Here is a 24,101-nt window from a genome sequence, read left to right as displayed (position 1 = left end):
TCGGGGTCAAAGACTGGGCCCTGGCTTGGTTCTCGTCTTTCCTCTCTGACCGTTCCTTCCAGATCCACACTCCACCGCACTCATCCAGCAGAATCCCCTTGGTATGTGGCGTCCCCCAGGGATCTGCCCTTAGCCCTACTTTGTTCAACGTGTACGTCCGCCCACTGGCCCTTCTGGCCAGGGAACGAAAGATTAAAATGATATCTTATGCGGACAACACACAACTTATTTTCACTTTTCCCAAGTATACCTCGCCGGACCAGGCTAAATTTCAGGAAGATATCCTGGCCATCTCCAACTGGATGGCGGAGAACTATCTCCAGCTCAACTCCTCTAAAACGGAGCTTCTTTGGCTGGGCGGTGACTCCCAGAAGTGGGACCATCAGTGGTGGCCCTCGTCGATGGGCCCCCCCATCCCTAAGGAGGCTGTTAAGAACCTGGGCGTCCTAATAGATAAGTCCCTGTCCTTTGAGAAAGTCGCCGGCACCTGTTTAGGGCGCCTACGCTGTATTAAACCTATTCTGGGCTTTTTTGAGCCACCCACCCGCCAAGTCATAGTCCAGTCCTTGGTTTTGTCCCACCTTGACTACCGCAATGGTCTCCTGTTGGGGGCCAACAAGTCAGTAGTAAATAGACTTCAAAGAGCTCAGAACGCCGCTGCCCGAACCCTCTTTGCCCTCCCCAAACATTGCCATGTTTCCCATACTCTCCACCGGCTTCATTGGTTACCGGTGAAACAGAGAATCGAATTTAAGACACTCTGCCTCACCCACAAAATTCTACACGGCCAGGGCCCTCCTATACTACAGGATCTCTGCGCACCCTATGTTCCTACCCGAACCCTACGCTCTGCTGATCTCCATCTTGCCCGGACCATCGGAGTCCGTAAGAGCAGAGCGGGTGGCCGCTCCTTCAGGTCCCTCACCCCGACCCTCTGGAATTCTATCCCTATCGAGGCATGTGCCACTCAAAACCACCGGCACTTCCGGAAATGTATCAAGACCTGGCTGTTTGCCTCCACCTTGGGGTCCAATTCTTAGCCACTTTCCGAGTTCTATCCTCCTCTCTGTCTGGCTGTCCGCAAGCGCTGGGACTCCCCATTGCTGGGGAAACCATGCGCTATACAAGCTCACTTAACATAACATAACATTGTCAAGGCATCTTCTTGATCATGCATCACCTGAAAGGATCTTTAAACACCAGTGTTGGAAACATGGCTTTTGTTGCCGTTATCCCCCACTTTTTCCCCCTTTTTAGCTACTAGATGCTGATTTTCGACTCTGGCAGTGCACTGAGGCCTGCTCACCAGCTTTCGGGGCCAGTGCTACTTGCCCCAAAATAAGGTGTTTTCTAATTGTGCTACAACTGGCTAAGGGTTTTAGCAAACTTTTAAGTCCCTAGTAAATGGTACCCCAGGTAGCTTGGGCATGTGTAGGGTAGTGGGTTTTCTAATGCAGTAACCCCCCACACTTTTTGCCTGATACCTGATGCACTTTTCCTTTGTGTGCCCTGGATCCCTGCCAATCGGGTACCCAGGACCTGTGTTCCTTCCCTAAAAACTGCACTAAAGCCTAAACCCAATTGGCATCTCTGGCCACATCTCAGCCCCTGGTAAATGGTACCATAGGTACCCAGGGCATTGTGACCAGAGAAGACTCCTAAGGGCTGCAGCACTTGTTGTGCCACCCTTAGGGGCCCTGCACCCTGACACACACACACACTACGTTTGCAGGCTGAGTGTCCTGGTGCAGAACTAAAACAGAGTCTACATGGCACACATCCCTGTGTGCCATGCCCACAATCCCATTGCCCTGGCATACATCAGTCACCCCTCTAGCTGGGTGCCCTATGCCAGTGGTGTGGGCACAGGTGCATGAGCACGGTGCCCCTACAGTACACGGGGCCATTCCTGGGCACTGTAAGTGCAGTGATGCCATTAAGAGTATATGGTGCTGGGGAGGTGGTCATTACAAACTCCACAGCACCGTAATGGCTACACTGAAGACTGACAAGTTTGATATAAAACTTCTCAGCACATTAAACCCACACTGATGCCAGTGTAGGATGTAATGTAAAATGCACTACAGAGGGCATCTTAGAGATGCCCCCTGAAACCTAACCTACAATCCACGTCTTGTCTGGGAGGCTGTCACACAGCAGACATGTTGCTGGACCCCTGGGTGGAGAGCCCCCTACTCTCCTGGGCCTGCAACAATGCAAATCCTGGGTGAGGTGCTATGTCTCCCCCCCCCAGGATGGGCAGGGGGAAGCTTCGAAGGCATGACACCTTTGTGAGCTTCTCCAGGCCACTTGCTTTACTCAGCAACTGGCCCCCACCGGTTCTGACCCCCTCTCTGGCGGGAAGACTGGCGGGAAACCCTGCGTGAGGAAAGGGGGTGTGCCAGCCTGTGCCAACTCCACCCCTCATGTGGAAGAGGCGAGGTAAAGCACAACTCCGGGCTCCGGCCATCTTGAGGATGGGGAGCCCTGTCCAATCAGAGATGGGCTCCTACCCCCCTCCCACAGGAGAAGAGCAGGATAGGGGGTGTACTCACCCCAGGACAGGAGGGACCTATTGGTCCCTGCCCTTCCTCTACCTGTAACGCACCTAAATTTAGTATTCAGGGGCACCCTGAACCTTCCTTCCTCTGATCCTGATTTGAAAACAAGAAAGAAGACCTGCCGTGCAGCTGCTAACAAAAGGACAACACCAACTGACTTGGCCCCAGCCCTACAGACCTGTTGATCCTTGAACCTGCTCCGGCTAAATCCCGGCGTCTCCTGCAGACAGCAACCTCGAAAACCCATGAGGACCTGCCTGCCATGAACCTCTTAAAGACTGGGACTCCCATGTGCAGTGGTTCTGCTCAAACAGCAATATCCTTGTTGCCAGCCAGGAACCGCGAATCCAGCACACTCGGCACCCGCCAAGCCCGGCCTGTGCCTGGGTGGACAAAGACCCTGAGGACGTCCCCCCGGTAATTGTGACCTGGAATCCAGTGTCCAAGGACCCTCCTCGATGACCCAGATGAAGCCTGCAGCCTCACAGCAAGGGACCCCATGACAAGCAGAGGGTAAGATTTCCTGACGTCAAAAGACACCCCTGCAGCCTGGGCCCCACGGCCCCCTGTGCCCAACTCCTGGGTGCCTACCTATCCCTCAAGATCCTAACTTACCTCTTGAAGCGTTGGTTGCTCCTGAAGAATCTCCGTCCCCGAGCATGCAGCCATTGGTCATCTCCCAAGATCTCCACTGAATAACATTGAGTACCTGACGTCTCAAAAGCACCCTGCACCCAGCCGCCTGAGTGCCCCTGGCAGTACAACCTTTGTCCTAACCTACTCCCCCATTTGCCCTGAGCAAGGGACCAGGAGCCCAGCTCCGACAGTCGCATGGCCTGCTTGCCAGCAGCCACCAACTGAAGGACCCCTGCCTCTCATTGGATAACATTGGGCCTAACTACCTCTGCACCCGGCTGCCCCTGTGCCGCTGAGGGTGTACCAACTGTACCTACCTGACCCTGGGAGACCCCTGAGTCTATGCCCAGAACCTTAACTCTGCCAGTGGAGTACTTACCCAAAAGCCGATAACTCACTTTTCTTCCATAGGGTAACATGGACTGGTTTCACTTGAAGATTCTTCTAAGTGTGGAGTTTTGAAACTTTAAAATATTCATCTAAAATCAGCCGAACAATGAATTCAGATTTACTCGCCTGTTAAAAGGAGAGAACCCAGTGCTGCATCTGTTAGCCCAGCACAGACCCTGAAAAGTTATTTTAACCGTACTTGCCAGTAACTTGAATTTCCTTTCATAGGATATCATTGCCTGCTTTTTGCTGAAAAAGTTTCGAAGTGTCGATTTTTTTAAACTTACAAATATTCTTTAAAAATTGTGCCAACGATAAAAACGTAATTACTTGCCTGCTTTTAATAGATGTCCCTGTGCTGAACCTAGGAGCCCAGCACTGGATTACAAAAGTAACGCAAACCTACTTTACCTGCAAATTTAATTTCCTTCAAAAGGATAACATTGGTAATTTCACATGGAAAAGTTTCTGTCAACTTTTAAAATACAATAATATTCCTTAAAAATCCCTACTGTAACCAAAACGTTTTTACTTAACTGTTTACAGGATGTGTCCTAGGACTGAATCTAGGATCCAGTCCTGAGGTTAGACAAGCAATCTACAAAGTAACTAATTGCATTTAGCTAGAAATTCCCATTTAACTCAATGTTGCATTGTGTTTAAAATTGTGTTGCCTATTGGAACAACTGTAACTATTGTAATCCAAACGTATATTGCCTATTTGAAAAGTATTTAACTAAAGAAACTCATCCTGAGAAAGTATATTTTGATACCTTGTTGATTCTAAAATAAAACAACTATATCTTTTGATACAAAACAAATGGCCTAGAGTTCAGTTCTTGAGTGTGTGAGACCATTTGCTTACCGAGTGTGTACAACAAATGCTTTACACTGTCCTCTGATACTGCCTTACTGCTCGACCAAGCTACCACTTTAGAGAGTAAGGTGATATCTAACTTTAGCCTCAGCCAAACCTCTGGGGACTATGGACTCTGTGCACACTGTACCTTACTTTGGTCCAGTATATACAGAGCCACTTTCTTACAGCATGATTGCCAATGAGGATCCCAAAGGGCTGCAGCATATCTCATGCCACCCTAAGGAACCCACATGCAAATTCGACACAGACTGTCATTGCAGGCTTTGTGACAATGTACAAACCATGAGTGAAAACTTCTGTGTGTCATGCCAAAGTCACTGCATCTAATATATGTAAGTCACCCCTACAGCAGGACTTTCAGCCCTAAGGAAGGGTGAATTATATTTTATGTGAGGGTATATGTATGAGCAGACATGCCACTGTGATGTCTAGTTCTGTTGCTGTATATTGCAAGTGAGCAGGAAAGCCATCTTAAGGTATGCACTGGAAACTGATCAAAACAAGTTCCCCAGCTACATACTGGCTCCACTGAAACACATGGTATCAAACACCTAGTATTAATAAACCGACACTGATTGCAGTGATGTATTTATTAGTACAGGTACGTGGTGGTACCTTTAAAGTACCCCCTAAAACCTACGAGCTCTCTAGTGTGCTGGCTGACTGGTCCAGTTCCCTGCCACCACGTATGAATTTCTGACCCCCACAGGTGACAGTTCACGCTCTCAGGAGGTCCCGAATAATGGCGGCTCTGGAGGGAGGTATGTATTTACACCTCCTCCAGGAAGACTGGTAAATTAGCATTCTGAGGCAGGGAGCTTCAAAAACCCACTGCCATTGGTATGCGAATCTGGCTTCCCTCAGAGGTGAGGGATGCAAACTGCCCTGACCAGGGCCCATTTGGCACCAGGACAGACAGGAAAATTAGTAGTCCGAGAGCCGTGTCCATCCTCAGGCTAGTTCCACTCCTAAGGTGGGCTACCTAATATGGGCATGAAATGTAAAAGTCTGCCTTCTTGGTGATGGTAGAATTAATAACTCTGGGATAGGGTGATGCCCATTTCTCACAGGAAGTGTTCATATAGGAGGTGTAGTGACCCCAGGGGTAAGTAGCCCATTGACTACTACCCTACACTCCCCTACCTCCCCTTAATCTAGTATTTAGGGAAGCCCCTGGGACCAGGGAATCAGATTCCTGCAACCTAAGAACACTGAAGAGCCTCGAAGCAAGGACTGTGGAGAAGCAACTGACTTGGCACCAGCCCTGCCCGCCTATCTGCTGTTTTCTCAAGATTGCGCTAAAATAGTCTAGTCCTACAGATACTGTGCCTATATAAGACTTGGCGGACTGCCTGCCTTCAACAAAGACCCAGGAACTCCTGTAGAGTAGCAGAACTGCTTCTCCAAAAGAACGGCGAGGAATCCGGACCTCTGCAAACCGGACACCGGAAAACACCACTGCACACGTACCCCCTTGCCCGGGTTGGTGCCAGCTTGTTCTTCTGACCTTCCAGAGACAGTGCCCTCGTTGGGTCTGCCCACACTGGACTCACCAATGCCACCTCTTAGTGCTGACCCCACTCTACTACGAGTGTCTCGGGTGACAAACTTTACGCCTCAGAACACCTCTGCACCCAGTCACTCTGGCCTGAGGAGAAGTGGACCAAAGGTGTCCCCACATCCCCGAGCATCATGAGACCTGAGCCCCCTTGTTGTTTCAGACTGACTGGTCTTCCAGTCCCAGCTTGCAACCTCTTTGTGACTGGACTGTTCCCATTAAAGTGAATGAGGCACCCAACACCTTAACACACCTCTGCATTTGACGCCCCAGAGCCTCCCGAGGAGACCTGTTGATGTGGCCTTGGACCTTGCCCCATACTCACCTTAAGTCCAGGAGATTGGTCCCTTATGTCGCTGTGCAGTGCCGGTAAGTAGTACATGTTTTTTCCACACAGGAAAACATTGGGTCACCTGACGCTGAAAAGCACTCTGCACATGGCTGCCCCAGTGCCACCTAAGGTGACTTGTTGATGTTTCCTTGGACCTTTCCCCATACGTGCCTTTAGTCCAGGAGATTGGTCACATAAGTTGCAGTGAAGTACATGTATGCAGTGTCTTTCCTGCATAGGATAGATACTATTACCACTTCAAAAATTGCACTGTCCTTTTTTTTAAACGGTTAAAATTCGTAACTCTAAAAGTAGTTGCCTGTTTCCTATGATCTTGGTATCTAAATTCATATAAAAGTTCGTGTTATTTTTATAAATTGATGTCTGATTTCTTTGAGTGTGATCTCACTTCCTGCCTTTGTGTGTGCAGTAAATGATTAGCACCACCCTCTGATATGCTTAACTGCTCGCGTACTCCTAACACAAAAGAGCATTTGGGGTGTCATTTGTGCCTCTTTAATTCCTTTGGGGTTTGCCTTGACTTGTTACACAGTGTACGTCTTTTTGGTCCATATTATTAGGAGTCCACTTCCTACAACCCGTGCAGACAAACTTAGCTGGTGACGTATGGCAGATCACAAATAGTATCTACACCTGGAAGTGGTGCAGGCTGTCTTCCACTAGTAGGAAGAAGATGATCAAGAATGAATGGGCCCAAGCTATACTGGTGGCTCCAGCTTAGCCCAGGAGAGTGTAGTACTTGGAACTTGTGGGCGTGAGCATTTGTCCTCTGCTCAAGCCGTCTCTTCTGGAGGATCATCTATTTCAGCAGCAGGGCAAGGTCCTGCAACTGGACTCACAAAGTAGTTGAAGTTATCATGGCGGCTAGGCATTCTACAAAACTGGTTTACACTGGACGCTTGGCCAAGTTTGTGGTTTGGTGTAGCACTAGTGATATGTACCTGTTTGTTCTGTCTTTGGTGCAGCAAGGAATTGCAGTGGGCACTGTTGGAGGCTTTTTATCAGCCCTTTCTGCCTTTTTGCATTTGCAGGACATTTTGGTCTGTCATTCTACAGACCCACTGTTGGGTGAGGTACTCCTTTGGCATCTATTTTCAAGGTGAAGTGTCTGCGGTAGAAGTATCCATATCAAGCTACTTACGTTCTGTAACACTTCTTCTGGTGGATACACACCTTCCTATCCTGTGGAAACACCTCCATCTCAAAAGTTCCTAAAATGGAGAACTGCTCACTGGCACGAATGATTGGTTTGGGGCTCTGCATAAGAGGGTATGGTAGATGTCCAGAAAAACAACTGCGCTGGTAATGTGACTTCAGTCGTCACTTCTGGGGTGAAGCTTAGTCGATGATTAATCACAGGATGCAGCCTACTGATGCACAGGGGCTATACTGAGAACACTTTTAGATTCAATCTGACGCCCGGGGATATTTTAAAATTAAGGAGTCTGTGGTTACATTGATTATCCACCAGAACGAACATTACTGAGGGTAGGCTACTTGGCATTTGAGGATCATCACAGGCATAAGCCTATCACTTGCAAAGGTGATTTTTTTTTAACACTCTGCCTCAGTTTAACCAAATCAGACTTACACAAACAGAATGATGACATAATTAGTGAGACCAGACCCACATCTCCAGGAGCACATACTTTTAGTTGGTCTGATTCATATATTTCAAGTGATAAACGTATTCAGAAAGCGACATATACACACAAGTCTTTTAGTTGGACAACATGTAGTTAGCTGTTATCCGCCAATAGTACCGAGAGAACTCCTTGGGCGTGAACATGCATTTTATAAATATAACAGTTAAATTGCTATATATTTTTTGTATTCATATTGGAGTTTAATTTTGAATCCTGTCATTAAGTAAATTATAAATTGATTTTACGCTGTCCAGCATTTTTCATTATGCTTCTCATACCTTAAGGTTTCTAAATATCCTATGATGCCTTGGAAGTTTAGCATTTTACAAATAATTGTGTCAACTTAGGCCGGAGCTCGAGACCAAAATTAGTTATATTGTGTGCTGTACAAATCTTCTTTTACATGCCGGCCTTTAATTGAAATTCTTTTTCTTCAAGGATGTGAGTGACAAACTAAGCCTTCTTTTCCCGCGGCTTTACATCCCTGGGCAAAAAGATCTGCTGTTCAATTACAAGAAATTCTTCGTAAGTCTGTTCCATGGGATTGTCTCTTCACTGATAATCTTCTTCATACCATATGGGGCATTCCTGCAAACCATGGGACAGGATGGCGAGGCACCCTCCGATTACCAGTCTTTTGCCGTTACAACAGCCACTGCTCTTATTATCATTGTAAATCTACAGGCAAGTATTAGTAATCTTGAATACCTGTTATTTTCAAAATTAGTGTTCTATTGACTAATAAAATGAGGGTTGATGAATGTTTGTTTACATATAATTAGTGGCTTCACTCGAGTTCCTTTTGCAGGTCATGTGCAAGGGCACAAAGTACACCCTGCACTCCCAACGTCTGCATGCTTAGCTTAGGGACTATATAGATCTGTGAGACTGTCCGCGTTAGTTACATTTTATATGCAGCTCAGAAAAGGATGTGTTGAACCCCTCTTTACTAATTATGTGCGTGTGAAATTGCAATGCTTTGAGTACCTTAGGAAAAAACTCAGTGATTATATTATAATCCATCAATCCGCTGTTAATAGTATGCATAAGCAGTGTGCCTTAACTAAACATTCTGTTCTTTTTTCCTAACTTATTTTTTGGGGGTTTGCCTGAAATCTGTGCCTTATTGGCCTGCTTACTTATACAAAACATTATGGAAAATCCTGTGAACAGTTAGAACACATGAACCTGTGCATTTCTACCCAACCCCCTCCCCCATCAATTCATTAACGATGCCCCTGAGGAGATGTAACACCATTCCCCATCTCAGTCTCCTGTGATATACAACCACATTATCTTATTTCACCATCTAGTTGAGAGTGCATAATGTGAACAGGGGCCAAGACTATACCCCTGTAAGCCACCAAACGTAGCCATATCTTCCGATGTTTTTGTGGGCAGCCCCTACCCTGGAACATTTCCACCTTCCAGCCCATACAATGATAAATCCCTCTCTTTTATGCCCTCACTGATGGTAGTGTGATCGCTTTCCACAGCTTAGCGATCTCGTTACAAGTGTAATGCCGTAAAAATAACTGGTGTCTTTTGTAGCGGTTTCCCCCTATACTTTCTGTGCTATGGAGTAGAATTCATTTGGTGTTTAGTAGAATATCCCATGCAAGAACCTCCCTAAGAGAGGACGTCCCCGTTGGCCAGAAACCTGACCATGTCACACAGCTCCAAACGGTATGAAGGAAGGTACCTCCTCTGCCTCACAATGAAGACAGACCGGGGAACTAATAAGTCATATATGCCACAGACCGCTCCTAGTATGATAAACTCTGTGTGGGTATTTCCACTGGAAAAGACGGAGCTAGTAAGACACTGCTGCCTCCTGAGGGGCTTCTAAGGCTTCAGCCCAGTCATCCTTATCTATATTTTCAATGTTCTCTCTCCATGGCGCCCTAAGGGCTGGCAGTGTATTCAAGCTATTTGTAACCAGGGATTGTTAAATCTTACTAATCTTGTGGTTATCGAGATCCCCCAATAATAATTGTCCTCTAATGGGTTAAACTCTGGCAAGTCCTGGAGGTCTCGCAGGTAAGGAGATATGACATGCAACAGCTGTAAGTATTTATAAAACTGGCTACATGCAGCTGGTATTGGATTTGCATTTCCTGAAACGATTTAAACATTGTGCTGTGCATGATATCACCTAGCGTGGAAATGCCTACGGCATCGCATTGTTTAAATCCCCTCAACTGGGCCTCCTGACAGAGGTAAATGCCCTGCCATAGCAGTGTCTCTTGCATAAGTCTCCCCCACCATTCCATCCTACGGAGGGTTCTTCTCCATCTGTTAATCACTTAATAGCTGGGGAGGAGGGTGGACGGGAGGTGCGCTGTCATGTCCCTCACCCAGTATATAAATGAGTGCACAAAGTTAGCGCCCATCATTCTGTGGCTTTGACTAGATCCTCACCACCAATCAATCTGTAGGTGAGAGGCCGCATAGTAGGATTGAACATCTGCAGCCGCAATGCCCCCACAGTATGTGCACTTGAAAACAAGTCTGGAGACCTATATATGATGCTCAAAAAAATGACTCAGAACTGCATTGACCTGTCATAATGACGATTGAGGGATAGCGCAGGGGTGGTTCTGAAGTTAGATGCACTCTTCAACAGGGCCGGATTGGGAACTGAAAGCAGCCCTGGCAAATTTTGCCAGACCAGTCCCCATTCGGCGCGCAGCGAGCGCAGCGAGCGAGCCCTACTGCCACTAGGGGGGTTTGGGGTGGTTCTCCTCTCAAGAAAATTTTGGAAAACGACAGACCAAAATGGTGAATTTTACAGCACATTTTTGATTACATATTCAAATTGTATCAACTTTCAAAGCACAGAAAATAGTAGATGATGACCTTAAAGAACATCAGGTTACCCACCCATTCATATGTACCCATAGGACATTCTTTCAGAGAGCACCAAAAATAGACTCAAGGAGTGAATCAGAGAACAAAGTGGTACCAGCCCCCACACGGTGGGTAGCGAGCAAGCGCAGTGAGCAACCACTGCTAGGGGGAGTTTGGGGAGTTGACCTTCTCCCCCCCAAGAAAATTTGGGAGACAGAAAGCAAAGTTAGCAATAACCGCGAGGATTATAATGCACTTAAGAGTATATGGTATGACAATATCATAGAACAGCTATAAGGACATGATTCCAGAACCTGCAGAGGGGCTCAGCTCATGCTAGGACACACTCTCACACAAAACCAAGCACTCTGCCTCCAGGATTGTTCAGGCCTGCCATAGGAGTGACTTTACCGGTTACTATGTGTCTATATATAAGTTAGATATATGTATACTATATCTAAGCAAAGGGTGATTACACCACCTTGCCCCAGCTGAGTGATCAGCCAGTTGTGTCAATATAGGAAGGCCAGCCAGGGGTGGCATAATACATGCTGCAGCCCCTGGTAGGCCTTGGGTGCACTAATGCCCTGGGTACCTAGGGTACACTGCACAGGGACTCACAAGGGTGACCCAATATCCAATGTGGCATGTACCTAAAGTAAATGGTATCAATTTAGAGAGAGCACAGCTGGGCTGTGGGTCTGATTAGCAGGCCCACATCCACACTAGTCGAAAACCAGTGAAGCAAAAAGTGGGGGTGACCATAGGAAGCAGACCCTACTCTCCTACAATAGAGATAGAGATAGAGAGAGGGGAGAAAGGGAGGAGAGGGAGAGAGAGGGGGTGAAAATACAGGGATAGAAAAGAGAGGGAGGGATAGAAAGACAGGGATAGAGAGAGAAAAGGATAGAGTGGAAGGGATAGGGAGTGAGAGAGGATGGGGATAGAGAGGGAGAGAGGGGGATAGAGAGAGGGAGAGAGAGGGGGAGAGACTGAGAGGGATAGTTATAGAGAGAGTGAGAGGGATAAATAGACAGCGCGTGAGGGAGAAGAGAGAGGGATAGAGAAATGGAGAGAGAGGGAGGGAGCAAGAAAGTGAGAGAGAGGGGACGAGAGAGAGTGGGAAAGAGAGAGACAGGAGAGAATAGAGATAGAGAGGGCAGGGGAGGGGAGAGGGAGAGAAATGCAGGGATAGAAAAGAGGGATATAGAGAAAGGGATAGAGAGAGAGGAACTGACAGATATGGGGATAGAGGGAGAAAGGGAGGATAGAGGGAGGGAGAGAGAGGGGAGAGAGACTGAGAGGGGGATAGGAATAGAGATTGAGAGGGATAAAAAGAGTGTAAGGGAGTGAGAGCGAGGAATAGGGAGGGAGAGAGAGAGAGAGGGGAGAGAGAGAGGGAGGGAGCAAGAGAGGGAGAGGGAGAGAGAGAAAGGGAGAGAGAGGGGGTGAGTGTGACCAGAGAACATAGGCCGTTCTGGCAGGTTTCTTGCAGTTTAGTTGCATCTCAGTCCTGGTAGATTAGACATAGATACAGGCCAAGTATTGCAAGCAGTTAAATAAATTTCCATTCCAGTTGTTTTGAGAGGGGAGGTAGGAGCTGGATCACTTCCATAGCTGGGAGTGCCAGTTGAGACAGAACATGGGCAGTTAATGACATTTCAGTTCTATAGGACTTTTAAAATGGTTGTGATAGACAGTGACTGTGGGTGCCAAATAATCTCTGATAAATCAACAAACACCATAAGGCAGTATTACAGAAAATCGAGGAAGTCGCACAAAGAAGAAAAAACACGGGTCAAATAAATTTGCACACATTTTGATGCTGGTCCAAATAGAATATAAACAAAATTGTCTCCGGTTTACAACACAGAAAACACTGTTCAAGCAAAACCATCGAAGAAACCGATTCTGAAAGACAATTGCCACATCCAGAGAGTTTAAGTGCCAAGATACCCCACTGGTGATAACTATGTTCTATTGGAATCCTAGGTAACATAATATGGCATCATTTTAACACATTTCAACAAATGGAGTTAATATTTCCGAACTCACTGTTAGTCAGTTGACTTCATACAGATGAAAGGCGGACTCACTACTTAAATGCTTCAACTTTAAAGTGACCCGCTAAATGCTGAACTATATTACCCAGTGGGATAACAATGAAGTCAGCTAGGCTAGTTCCTCTGACTGTCAGGCTTGTTGTGGTAGAGGCTGGACTTTGAAAAGGCTAGCAGGGACTTGAAAAAGTAAGTTATTATTATTAAAAAAATGTATAGAGCGCGTAGTCACCCGGAGGTATCCCAGCGCTAAGAACCCTACCTCTACAGGTCAGTGGGCCAGGAAAGGAAGGGGGGGTAATGGAGGGGAGGGGGGAACTGGAGTTCGGGGTTCCGGACGAGCAAGTTTCTTTTATGGAAAAAGGTGGGTTTTCAGCCGCTTCTTGAAGCGTAGATAATGTGGTTCAATTCTCAGGTCGCGGGGGAGAGCATTCCAGAGGCGTGCGGTGTGAACTGAGAAACGTCTTCCACCTGAACGTGCCTTCTTACATCTGGGAGTGATGATGAGATTCTCCTTGTCCGAACGAAGGGATCTAGAGGATTTATAGGGTTTGATAAATTTTCTGAGAATAGGGGGGCCTTGATTTTGTAGCAGTTTGTGGGCTAGGCACAGGGCCTTAAATTTGACCCGCTCCCTTATTGGGAGCCAGTGAAGGAGTTTTAGTGCTGGTTTGGCCGAGGCTCTGGCAGGAGTATTAGTGAGAATTCGGGCGGCGACGTTCTGAATTCTCTGAAGCTTGTTCATCGTTGCTTCGGGGGCGCCCAGGTAGATCACATTGCTATAATCAAGCCTAGAGATTATCAGGCCTTGAATTAGCAGTTTTTGCGAGTTGGGGGGCAAGAGGGGCAGGATCTTCCTCAATGATTTCAAGAGCCCGAAGCACGTCCTGGCTACTTTTTTTGCTTGCGTGATGAACGAAAGGTCTGTATCGAGCCACACGCCCAAGCTTTTTACTTCTTGTTTTGGGTCAGGGGGGGGACCCAGACATCCTGGCCAGATGTTCGGGGAGAGAGTGAGTCCTTTCTGGCCAAGGAGGAGAACGTCAGTCTTTGCTCCGTTCAGTTTTAAGGCTGAACTGTTCATCCAGCGCTGAACCTGCGTAAGGCAGTTAAATAAATCTGCTGGTTGTTGGCTGGGATGGGATAATGACACATCTAATTGTGTGTCGTCAGCATAGCTGACGACGCTCACTCCGAACGGGGTGATAACCTCCTCCAATGGGGACATGTAGATATTAAATAATGTGGGGCTCAGGGAGGAGCCCTGAGGCACGCCACATTGGAGGGGAGTTTCGGAGGAGCAGGTGTTGTTTTCCCAGATCTGAAAGGTGCGCTGGGCCAGAAAGGATGAAAGCCAGGATAGGGCGGAGCCTTCCACACCGACTCTCTTGAGCCGTTTAATGAGAAGTTGATGGTTGACGGTATCGAAGGCCGCACTCAGGTCGAGGAGGATCACTGCCACTGATCCTCCTTCGTCTAAGAGTGCTCTGGCCTCCTCTACCGCTGCCAGGAGGGTGATGTCCGTGCCCTGCCCTGGACGAAAACCTGTCTGTGAGCTTTTTAGTCTGTTGTCCTCCAGGAACTGTGAAAGTTTCTTGTTAGCCAGTTTTTCAGCAATCTTGCTGATCCCTGGGAGAAGAGAAATTGGCCTAAAATTGGCCAGGTTTTCGGGATCGAGGGAAGGTTTCTTCAGTAATGCTTTAACAACCGCCGCCTTCCAGCTCGGGGGCACGACTCCCTGTTGGAATGAGGCGTTGATCAGGTGGGTAAGGGGAGGAACAATGATGGAAGCTACTTCCTTAAGGGTCCGAAGCGGGGCGGGGTCCCTGGGAGATCCGCTTTAAATGGAGTTCAGAGTATTTCCCACTTCTTCGATAGTTACTTGACCCCAAGAGGAGAGGCAAATGGATGTCCGAGTGTTCGGGGGGTCGTTTTCCTCGCATGGACTAGCAGGGGGGATTGAATCAAGGATTTTTTGTATCTTTTCATGAAAGAAGTTAGCCAACTGATGGCATTTTTCCTGATCAGCCTTGGGGTCTGGGGGGTTTCTCGGTCCCGGATCTGGGGTCTTCAGAAGTTCTTTTAAAATGACGAAGGATTCTTTACTCGAGCATACTGCTTTTTCTATTCTTTCCTGGAAGAATGCACTTTTAGTCTTACGAATGGATGTTTTGTAAGTTAAAAGGGAGGTAGAGTAAGCGTCTTTGTTTGCTTTAGACTTATCTTTCCTCCAGGAGCGTTCCGTTCTCTTGCATTCCTGGTGCAGGGCTTTGAGCTCTGGGGTATACCACGGAGCAGAGGACACTCTTTTGGTATGTTTAAGAGTGGCTGTTTTAGGGATTAGTTTATCTAGCGAAGATGTAATCCAGGAATTAAACTGTTTATCAGCCGTACCAGGCTCGGTAGAGAGCTCAGGGATGGAGTTTGAGAGAGTGGTGGCCCATTCCGTAGGTACAAGTTTGTGCCACCGTCTATCAGTGACCTGGATTTTCATAGTTTGCGGGGTCATAGTGGGAGCATCCCAAGAGATAGGGACTAGAAAATGATCAGTCCATGGCAGAGTCAGGGGTGAACTGGTGGTGATGTTAGCGACATTGGTGAGGACGGGATCTAGTAAGTGTCCCTTCTCATGGGTGGGCTCATTGTTGACCAGTCGGATATTAAATGACAACAGGTCTTGAAGAAGATCGAAGGCAATCCGATCAGTGGGGTCCATGAAGTGCAGATTCAGATCACCTACGATAAGGAAGTTAGGAGCAGAGGAAGCTAATTGTGAAACCGATTCGGTAACGGCATTGAGGAATTTCCCAGGAGCACCTGGAGGGCGATAGATCAGTAGTCCCGACAGGGTGTGGGCCGGGGAGGTTTGAATGGAAAATAGGCAACTCTCACAGTCTTCGATGTGAGCGTTGGAGGTTCTACAGATAAGCTGTTCTCTGTAGATTAAGGCTAACCCCCCTCCTCTCCGTCTATGTAGGGCTTGACAGAGATAGCCTGGGGGGAGGGCAATGACGATGTCCGAGTCAGAACTGTCAGATAGCCACGTTTCAGTAAGAAACAGCGCATCTAAATCATGATCTTCTAAATCAAGTCACAGGCCCGTGCAGTTGAAACGCCAGAAGGCTCTGGGTGGAGTCATTTAGATTAGTCAATGTGAATTCCTCCAAGTTGAGCCTGGTATAGAGTTAGTCACATAACTGGCACGTTTATTTCTGTAAACTCAGGAGGACAGTACGGTGTCTGTCGCATCTGAAAGAACAGTGGGGCTTTGAAATTGCAGAGCTCCCACGTTTTCCAGTTCCAAGCGGGATTAGCTCATCCTGTCAGGCATTCTGGGACCTGTAGTTCTGGTTCTATAATTGATTAAACAGCACTGCAAATCACAGGCTGTAATAAGATAAACAGAGCTTCACACCCACAAAACTAGAGATCTTAAAAGCTCTGAAAGAGTCATTCACATGTCAAGTTTACTTATGATAACCCAGAAGGTCTGGCGGTTTTGTCAGAAACTCAGAGGCCTCCAGTTTTTCATCACTCCTAATTTACTTTTTATTCCCAACGTCCAGTCATGCATGTACTTTGAAAAGCAAATGTACGCATTTCACAAGGCAAATATTGTCATAAAATAGGACTGGGTAAGCTTTGTGGACGCCTGATGTGTACAATGATTTGAGGATTTGAGCAATAAGGACCAGGAGCAGAGTGGCTAAACTGTTGTAAACGAAAACTAGGGGTGGAAGGAGGGCTGCTATTAACCTAGGGTGTGTGAATGAAGGACTGGTGTGTCAGTGAGGTAAGGCGACCTCTCTAGACTGATAACAGGAATAGGTAGGTAGGCAGGCAGTGCTAGGATGAAGGTGGGCGTGAAGTGCTAGGTTTAATGTGCCAGGTTACTGCCCATTCAAGCTGTGCTCCATAAATCCCTAGTGGCTCCCCCACTAAATGCACCTAAAGACCCACGCCCAGGGCGTGCCCCAGCACCCCAACACCTCTTGCCCATGAGCAGTCTGGTACTTTGAACAATAGAGGTAACCCTTCGCTGTGGGTGCCAGGCTGCTGGCGAACGAGAACCAGGATGAGCATGTCCAGTCCAAACCATGGCAGTCAGTCATTCAATGATATGGGGGCTATAGGTGGAAGAGGGGAAAGAAAACAGAAGACGAGGGCTTTCAAATAAAATAATTTTGCCAAACAAGCAGGATAGCTCAGAAGGTTAAGCATTTGCGACTGAGACATGCACTAACATTTGAGCCACTCCTTCGAATGAAGGAAGAGCTAGTTTAGCCTTTCATTCTTCAAATGTTGAATGTCGATCAATAACACTGCAGAAAAAACAGTGGAGCAATAAAATGTTCACCCCTCTACTCTGACTTCACGCCAGATTTACAACTGGTGCCTGTGCAAATATCAAACAAGATGATGCTGTGTTGTTAAGACTACGGCCGGACCGGACAGTACTCCTTTCTTCTACCTCGGAAGGGAGCCAGCTTGGGGGCAGAGGAGAGGCTGTGCCATTGAATACACAGCAGCTGAGTGATACACCAGTGGGCACAATCCCTGATGAAAAGCTTTGCTATGGGATGTGCAGAACCTGGGCTTGAATAGACTGTGGTGACAAATAAGTATCAGCGGGCAGGCATGGCTTGCATCTCACCTCTCAGGGCGGTAGTAGGACTTGTGAAAATCCGCCACATCCCATGAGGGTGCCTCCTAGCACTAGCAGGAGGGCAGAGACACACAGTCACGTACTTCAAGAGACAGGTTACTGGAATCACATGACTCAGGCCAAGGGAGAAATGTGGCCCCCGCCCCACAAAAGCCTCTGACATGCCAGCTGCCTGCAGGGTGTTGTGACTCGAGTCGTGAGACGTACAGATAATTATTCTCTCTCGGGACGACTCGGAAGCCTTCGAAGTACCCAAGGCTCTGCGCTGCACAGGTGCTCAGGCCCTCTCTGGGGCTGGCCGGGCCAGAAAAATGGACTCACCTCAGGCCTGCTGACTGCTGTTGTGGTGGTGGCACTGCAGACAGACACAGGGGGGTCGTCGGGCTAGGCGCGGCGGCGCTAGCCAGTAGAATAAAAGTAAGGCCGCTTCAAGTACCGTGCGCACCTCTGCTGCTCTCGTCACTCCTGTAGGTAGTCACGCGCAGTTATTGCCCAATGCGCATGCGGGCCGCACCCTACAGCGCGCAGACGCCGCAGAGGAAGAGACCGGGCATAATTCTGCGCGCACAGGCACCTCCTCTTCCTGAAACGTTTGTCTAGGGTTAGGTTGCACAGTTGAAGGTCAATCAGGCTTGCTGGCGGGGCGCTAGCATGACATCATCATGACTACAAGTACACAACACCTGGACCTGGTGCCGGTGGTGACTGCTTTTTCTCCCTGAACTAACTACTGTGATTGACGCTGCAGTGTTGTTGTGCCTGGGGGCCGATTTTCAGTCAGACCGTCAGTCTGTGACGGTCGGACTGAAAACCAGCCACAAAACCGGCCCCCTTTTTGAAAACCAGCCCCCACCCCCTCCAGCCTACCGAGGGATTGCCTGGTGCCCGGACTCACCAGTCCGGCCCTGCTCTTCAACACTGAAATCCCACAACTCCTGGTGTATGTGGTCCTGGGCCTTCCCAGCCCCATTACATTTCGTTGAAGAGTATGAGAGGGTGACAGATGGGGTTAGCACTGGGTGCAGCTTAATAGAATATCTTAATGCATTGGGGGACAAATATTCCTCCTACGTACGTGGGTTGGCTCTAAGCATGGGCGAATTTTGCGAATCTCGCGTTCGCGAATTTTGCGGATTTGCGAACTCGCAATCCGCAAAATCCGCGAATTCTCGCGAATTTGCAGATTTTTTTTTTTTGTGTTCGCGCGGGTTTCTGCCAGTTCGCGAGGGTTTTGTACAATTTCGCAAACGCGAACTTGCCTGTCGGGTCGCAAGTTTTGCGAACTTGTTGTTTCTACGTGTCCAGCCTGTTTGGGACACTCTTCTTCATCACTGCCACTCTCTGTCACCACTGCCACTCTCTGACTACTCATGCCACCCTCTGGCCCACCCATGCCACCCTCTGTTTCATCACAGCACCCTCTGGTTGTCCAGTCAGTGTACATTATTGTGGCAAAGCAAAGCACACCTTCCCTGCCTCAAGTGACCTGAATTAATTTGGGGCTGATTAATGTGTCACAGAATATTTTTTTAGCTGGCACCTGCTTCCTTAGTGCTTCCTGATTAGTGATCTTTTGCACTTGCTAAGTGCTTTCATTGTTGCAAAATTAGTTACAACACCTGCCCTGCCCCAACTGACAATAATGAATTAGGGGCTGATTAATGGATTTGAACTTCCAGCCTGGCTCCTGCTTGTCTCCCTTAGCTGTAATTCAGGACCTTTGTGGCATATGTGTAACTATTCTGAGGTTCAGAGCAGGGTCACATAATAGTTGCAACTGGCAACTGAACTCTGGAGGGGCCCCTCAGGAAGCACTACAGGAAATGGCTACTAATGATGAGCCTGAACTTTTGAACCTGGTAAGTAGTTTCAGTTTTGCTAAGATCGTATTTCTGCAATTTAGCGCTTATTCGCGGGGCGCGAAGTTGTACTGGGAAGCCGCGAACTCACGCGAACAGTGCGAGCAAGCCATAAAATCCGCTGCTCGCGGATTTGCGGATTTTGCGGGAGATTCGCGAATCTCGCGGATTGCGAATTTACCGAAAATCCGCAAAATCCGCGAGCGAAACGGATTTTCCGCCCATGCTTAGTTGGCTCCATCGAATATGGCACACCATTGGGATGTAACATATTTCTGCCACACTGAGCGGCTCGGCAGCCACATTCCAGAAAGTATGGAGTCAATTTTTAAAACTGCTCCTAGCAGAATTCAATGAAATCACTCAGCCCAAATACCTGAGGGTGTTGCGACTCTCCGACCTGGGGACAGAGCTGCAACCTTCTTTAACTGTATGAGGGAAGCTGTCTCTATGGCGAGACAAGATCTGGACAGTCAGGGGCCAAGGGATATCGGACGGGTTGGGGAGGGTGGTCAGTTTTTGGTTTCATATAAAAGGTGGTATCCTCTACACTGCAATGTTCTCCTTGCCTTGACATTAACACGAATGTCCAATATTATCTGCGAGCAGCATGCCCAAATGTATGTATGACACATTCTTCTGCATCTCATCGCCAACATTGTTGGAATGTTTTCGGTTTTTAAAAATGCTAATAAAAACATTTAACCATAAAGTTGGTATACCATAATATGCAAGGATACCATTTTGAAAATAGCCAGTCTACCTAACTAGGACAGTGGCAGCGGTGACCAGGCCTTTACCTCCTCCTTAACACGCTACAGTAATGGGGCCATATTTTGGGTCCACAAAACCATCTGGGCCGGAGAGACTAACATCTCCAAATACTTAAACCCATGAGTAGCTAGTGCCAAGCCTGATGCCCGCTCCATGTCCCCAGCAGCCACACCTATGGAGAATAACACAGACTTCCCTGCGTCCATATATAGACTGGAGGTGTCATCAAAAACCTGCATAATTTGTAAAATAAGGGGCCCGAGGTCACCGGGTCCATAAGGAAGAATAAAACATAGTCCCCATACAAGGCTATCCTGCCAGACAGCCCTACAGACCATTCACATCCCTGTCCCTGGGCATCAATTCTGACCCAATCAGCCAAGGTCTCCATGGCCAGTGCAAACAGAAAGGGAGACATCCCTGTCTGGTACCGCAACATATCTGAAAGGGAACAGAAACCACGCCCACCACTGGACTGAAGCAGCAAGGTCAATATATAATAGCCAGACGTATGAAAGTAACCTTACTCCTAGATTGATGCGCTTAAGTAACTCGAGGAGGTAGCTCCAGCTAACTGAGTCAAAGGCCTTGTCTATGTTGGCAAGAAGTATTCCGGCTGGCTGCCCTAATCAGTCGGCCAGAGCGTTGTGGATGCATCTAATATTGTGACATGTAGCCCGGTCAGGCACAAAGCTGGCCTGATCAGAGTGGACCAGGTTAGGCATATGTTTTATTAGCCTATTGGCCAAAGTCTCAGCTAAAGGTTTTACTTCAATATTCAGAAGAGAAATCTTGCGGTATGATGAGTGTACGTCTGGCGGATGACCTGGCTTAAGTAACCCATCAATTTCAGCATGAAATCTATCTGGTGAAAACCGTGACTCATCAAGCGCAGTATGTATCGCCCCAACAAATGTTTCCCTAGTTGTGGAATATATGTTTTAATAAACTCACCCGGGAAGTCATTGGGCCCCTAGGCCTTTCCAGGCTGCAGCTTTACCAGAGCCACCAATTAATTCCTCCTCAGTGATCAACTCATCCAGCTATGGCAGCATCCGGTAGAGATCTGGGAGGGCGAGCCTGAATGAAATCGATTATATAGTTTATTTCTACCACATCTTGTTGGGCGTACCACTCCCTGAAGTACTCATCAAAACTTTGTGCCACAGTCCAACATCAGCCCCCACCCAATGCATTCTGTATCACTGGTACCAAGAGATGGACACATATGCGGCCTGGCAAAGTCGATGCAGCATCTTACTTAATTTGACCCTCCATTGATTTATGTGGCTCTGTGAAGCCTGCCATGCTTGTTTAGCATTGTTTAGTAGCAGTTGGTGATATTGCTGTTGGATCAGGCCCAGTTGCCACTGTACCAACTCACCCTCCCGCTCACTGCCACATTTTTTAAATGTATGCATTTGCACCTCAAGTTCGTGAATGTGAGGATTCAATGCCTACATTCTTCCACGCAAAAACTGATCACCCCTCGTCCCCAGAGGGTTGGTTTCATAGCCTCCCATTATATTGTTTTGCAGGACACCACCTCTGTATTAAGGGAGAAATATTCTGTAATGGATCGGTACCAAAGTGCCCAATAGGCCGGGTTCCGAAGATGCCAGGGCAGGATGTGCCATCGAAAAGGCGGACACTCCGAGCCCCTGTGGAGCTTAAGAACACCCTGGGAATTGTCGGAAAGCCCTCTGGGCAATATATTGACCTCAGATAGTCTGTGTGTGAATACGGCGGGTACCAGCAAGTGCACCTTTTGAGTGGAGACTGTGGCCTGTTATCAGCCATCAAAGTATCGTTAGTTGCTTTGAAATATTTTTAGATTTAGTATTTTAGGTTTTTATTAAGACTGTATTTAAAATGTTGAGTGCCATGATTCACTGTGCAAGATATCATGCAAAATGTTAAACTAATGTTAAGGTTAGACCTCCAACACAAGTAATGCATCTCAAATTTTGAAATGTGACAAACTTAATTTTCTTTCCTGTTTATGTCCTACTTAACATCCAGTATGAATGTGATTGAAAAGTCTAGTGCTGATATGCTTTGTCGGGTACACACTGCACTTTTGAAAATGTTCAAATTTTTAAGGCTCACACATAATTTCCATGGGGTGCAAGAACCACTGGTATATCGTGTAACTGGTTTGGAGCGCCTCTGACTGTGTTACGATATGAGCAATGTGGGAACCACGACTGAAAGATTCACTACAGCAAAATATTTCAATTTCTAGATTTTTAGGTTTGTGATTTTTAATGATTGTACTGTAAAATGACTTGAATTCAGATATATTCATAAAAGATATTACCTGGCTAACTTTCTTCTTACCATCCTATTCCTTTATCAACAGATTGGCTTGGATACATCTTACTGGACATTCGTAAATGCGTTCTCTGTGTTCGGAAGCATTGCCATTTACTTTGGCATTATGTTTGACCTTCATAGTGCAGGAATCCATGTTCTCTTCCCATCCATGTTTATTTTCACAGGTGCGTATGTGATACAAAAACCTACATGATTACACTTTAGAAACCCAAATAGAAGATTTAAAAGTCTTTCTGTAACTTGGTTAATCTCTTGTGTGCCAAGTTTGTGGTTCATTTCTTGACTTGTTTGAAAACATAAGCATTGCTGGTTCAGAGATCCGAACATTTGGAGTTCAGGGTTGTCAGTATACCCATGCAAGGATGTGTTAAACACATCTATAAAAACATCTGCTTGCATGAGACCCATTTTGAGGGGCTTCATGTAGACATTCATGGCACCTATTAAAACAAAAGCTCCTTCAAAAAACCATACAGTCAACCTTGTGATGAGGTTAATGTACATGCTTAGGTCTGTTGTATAGTAGATGTAGCGCTCCAGCATTGTCTAGATTTAGGTCCTTTGATTTGGAGTAGGATTTCCAATCAGACTAAGAAGGGACAGCAGTATGGAGGAGTGGGTTGACTCGGGGAAGGTTGCAAAAATGTCACCTTCTCTGAACAGTGAGTATTAGCAGATTTATATACGATGCGTCCTCTTTGAAACATAAACAAAGACTGCTTGAGAATACGTTAAGATCCCTGCTATGGACAGACCATATCACTCTGAAATTTAAGGGGGCTTTCCTATTAGTCAACGCTTTAGTGGATACTTATTTGAACTTTAATTGCTTTGACAATGTTTGTTGATAGATGACTTAATTGTCAAATGGCAGATTTTAATTAACAAGCAAAAACAATGTTCAAATAAATGACATACTTGTGATGAGGGACACAGACTCAAACAATCCTGTTTTTTTTATCTGCCTATATTTGAAGGAAGTATAGGCTACTTAATGTTGGACACAGGACTATCCATTATAGTCTTAAATGCTTGAAAAATACTGTTCGGCATGTAAGAATACACTACAATAGATTTCTAGAGCGCACAGCTACCTTACATAGGCTTCTCGGCGCTAACGGAAAAGATCACCCACAACATCCTAGAGAAAACCCTGGAGTACTTTTATCATAGATGTATTTTCCCTTGCCACTTGTTGCTGGTTCCAATATGATGAGCAGCACCCTTAGGAGCCCATTAAAGGTGACATTTCTACCCGAGTGTCAAATTGGAAATAACCAATTGCAAGTCTGCATTGCAGCAATTTAATTACAAAAAAGGTAGATAAAATGCAGGCTTATAGCCCAAAATCGAAAACCTGAGAAAGGGTATACCGTCCCTTAGGATTACATGCGCTTCTGTGAATAAGAGCACTTGAAGTTTAATTCCTTTTTTTTATTTTGTTTTACAAATTTCATTCATCTCTAAAGTCTTTTCACGGTCACTCAGCATATTTTAAACCAACATAAGAAAAGTGTTGTTTTTTTCTCTAT

At 46.8% G+C, this 24,101-nt stretch overlaps 1 protein-coding gene across 1 annotated transcript in view; it reads left to right on the top strand.

The window, feature by feature from the left end:
* The window catches only part of ATP8B1 (ATPase phospholipid transporting 8B1), a 496,708-nt gene that overhangs the window by 446,138 nt on the left and 26,469 nt on the right, over nucleotides 1-24,101 (top strand). Inside the window, exons 25-26 of the mRNA XM_086960445.1 lie at nucleotides 8,462-8,707; nucleotides 22,595-22,733. Coding sequence (XP_086816571.1) covers nucleotides 8,462-8,707; nucleotides 22,595-22,733 — 385 coding nt within the window. The remainder of the gene's footprint in view (nucleotides 1-8,461; nucleotides 8,708-22,594; nucleotides 22,734-24,101) is intronic.

Source organism: Lissotriton vulgaris, chromosome 3_1 (genome assembly GCF_964263255.1).
Source record: "Lissotriton vulgaris chromosome 3_1, aLisVul1.2, whole genome shotgun sequence".
NCBI classification, from domain to species: domain Eukaryota; kingdom Metazoa; phylum Chordata; class Amphibia; order Caudata; family Salamandridae; genus Lissotriton; species Lissotriton vulgaris.
Note: the sequence above shows the minus strand (reverse complement) of the source record. Positions and strands in the feature narration are given on the sequence as shown.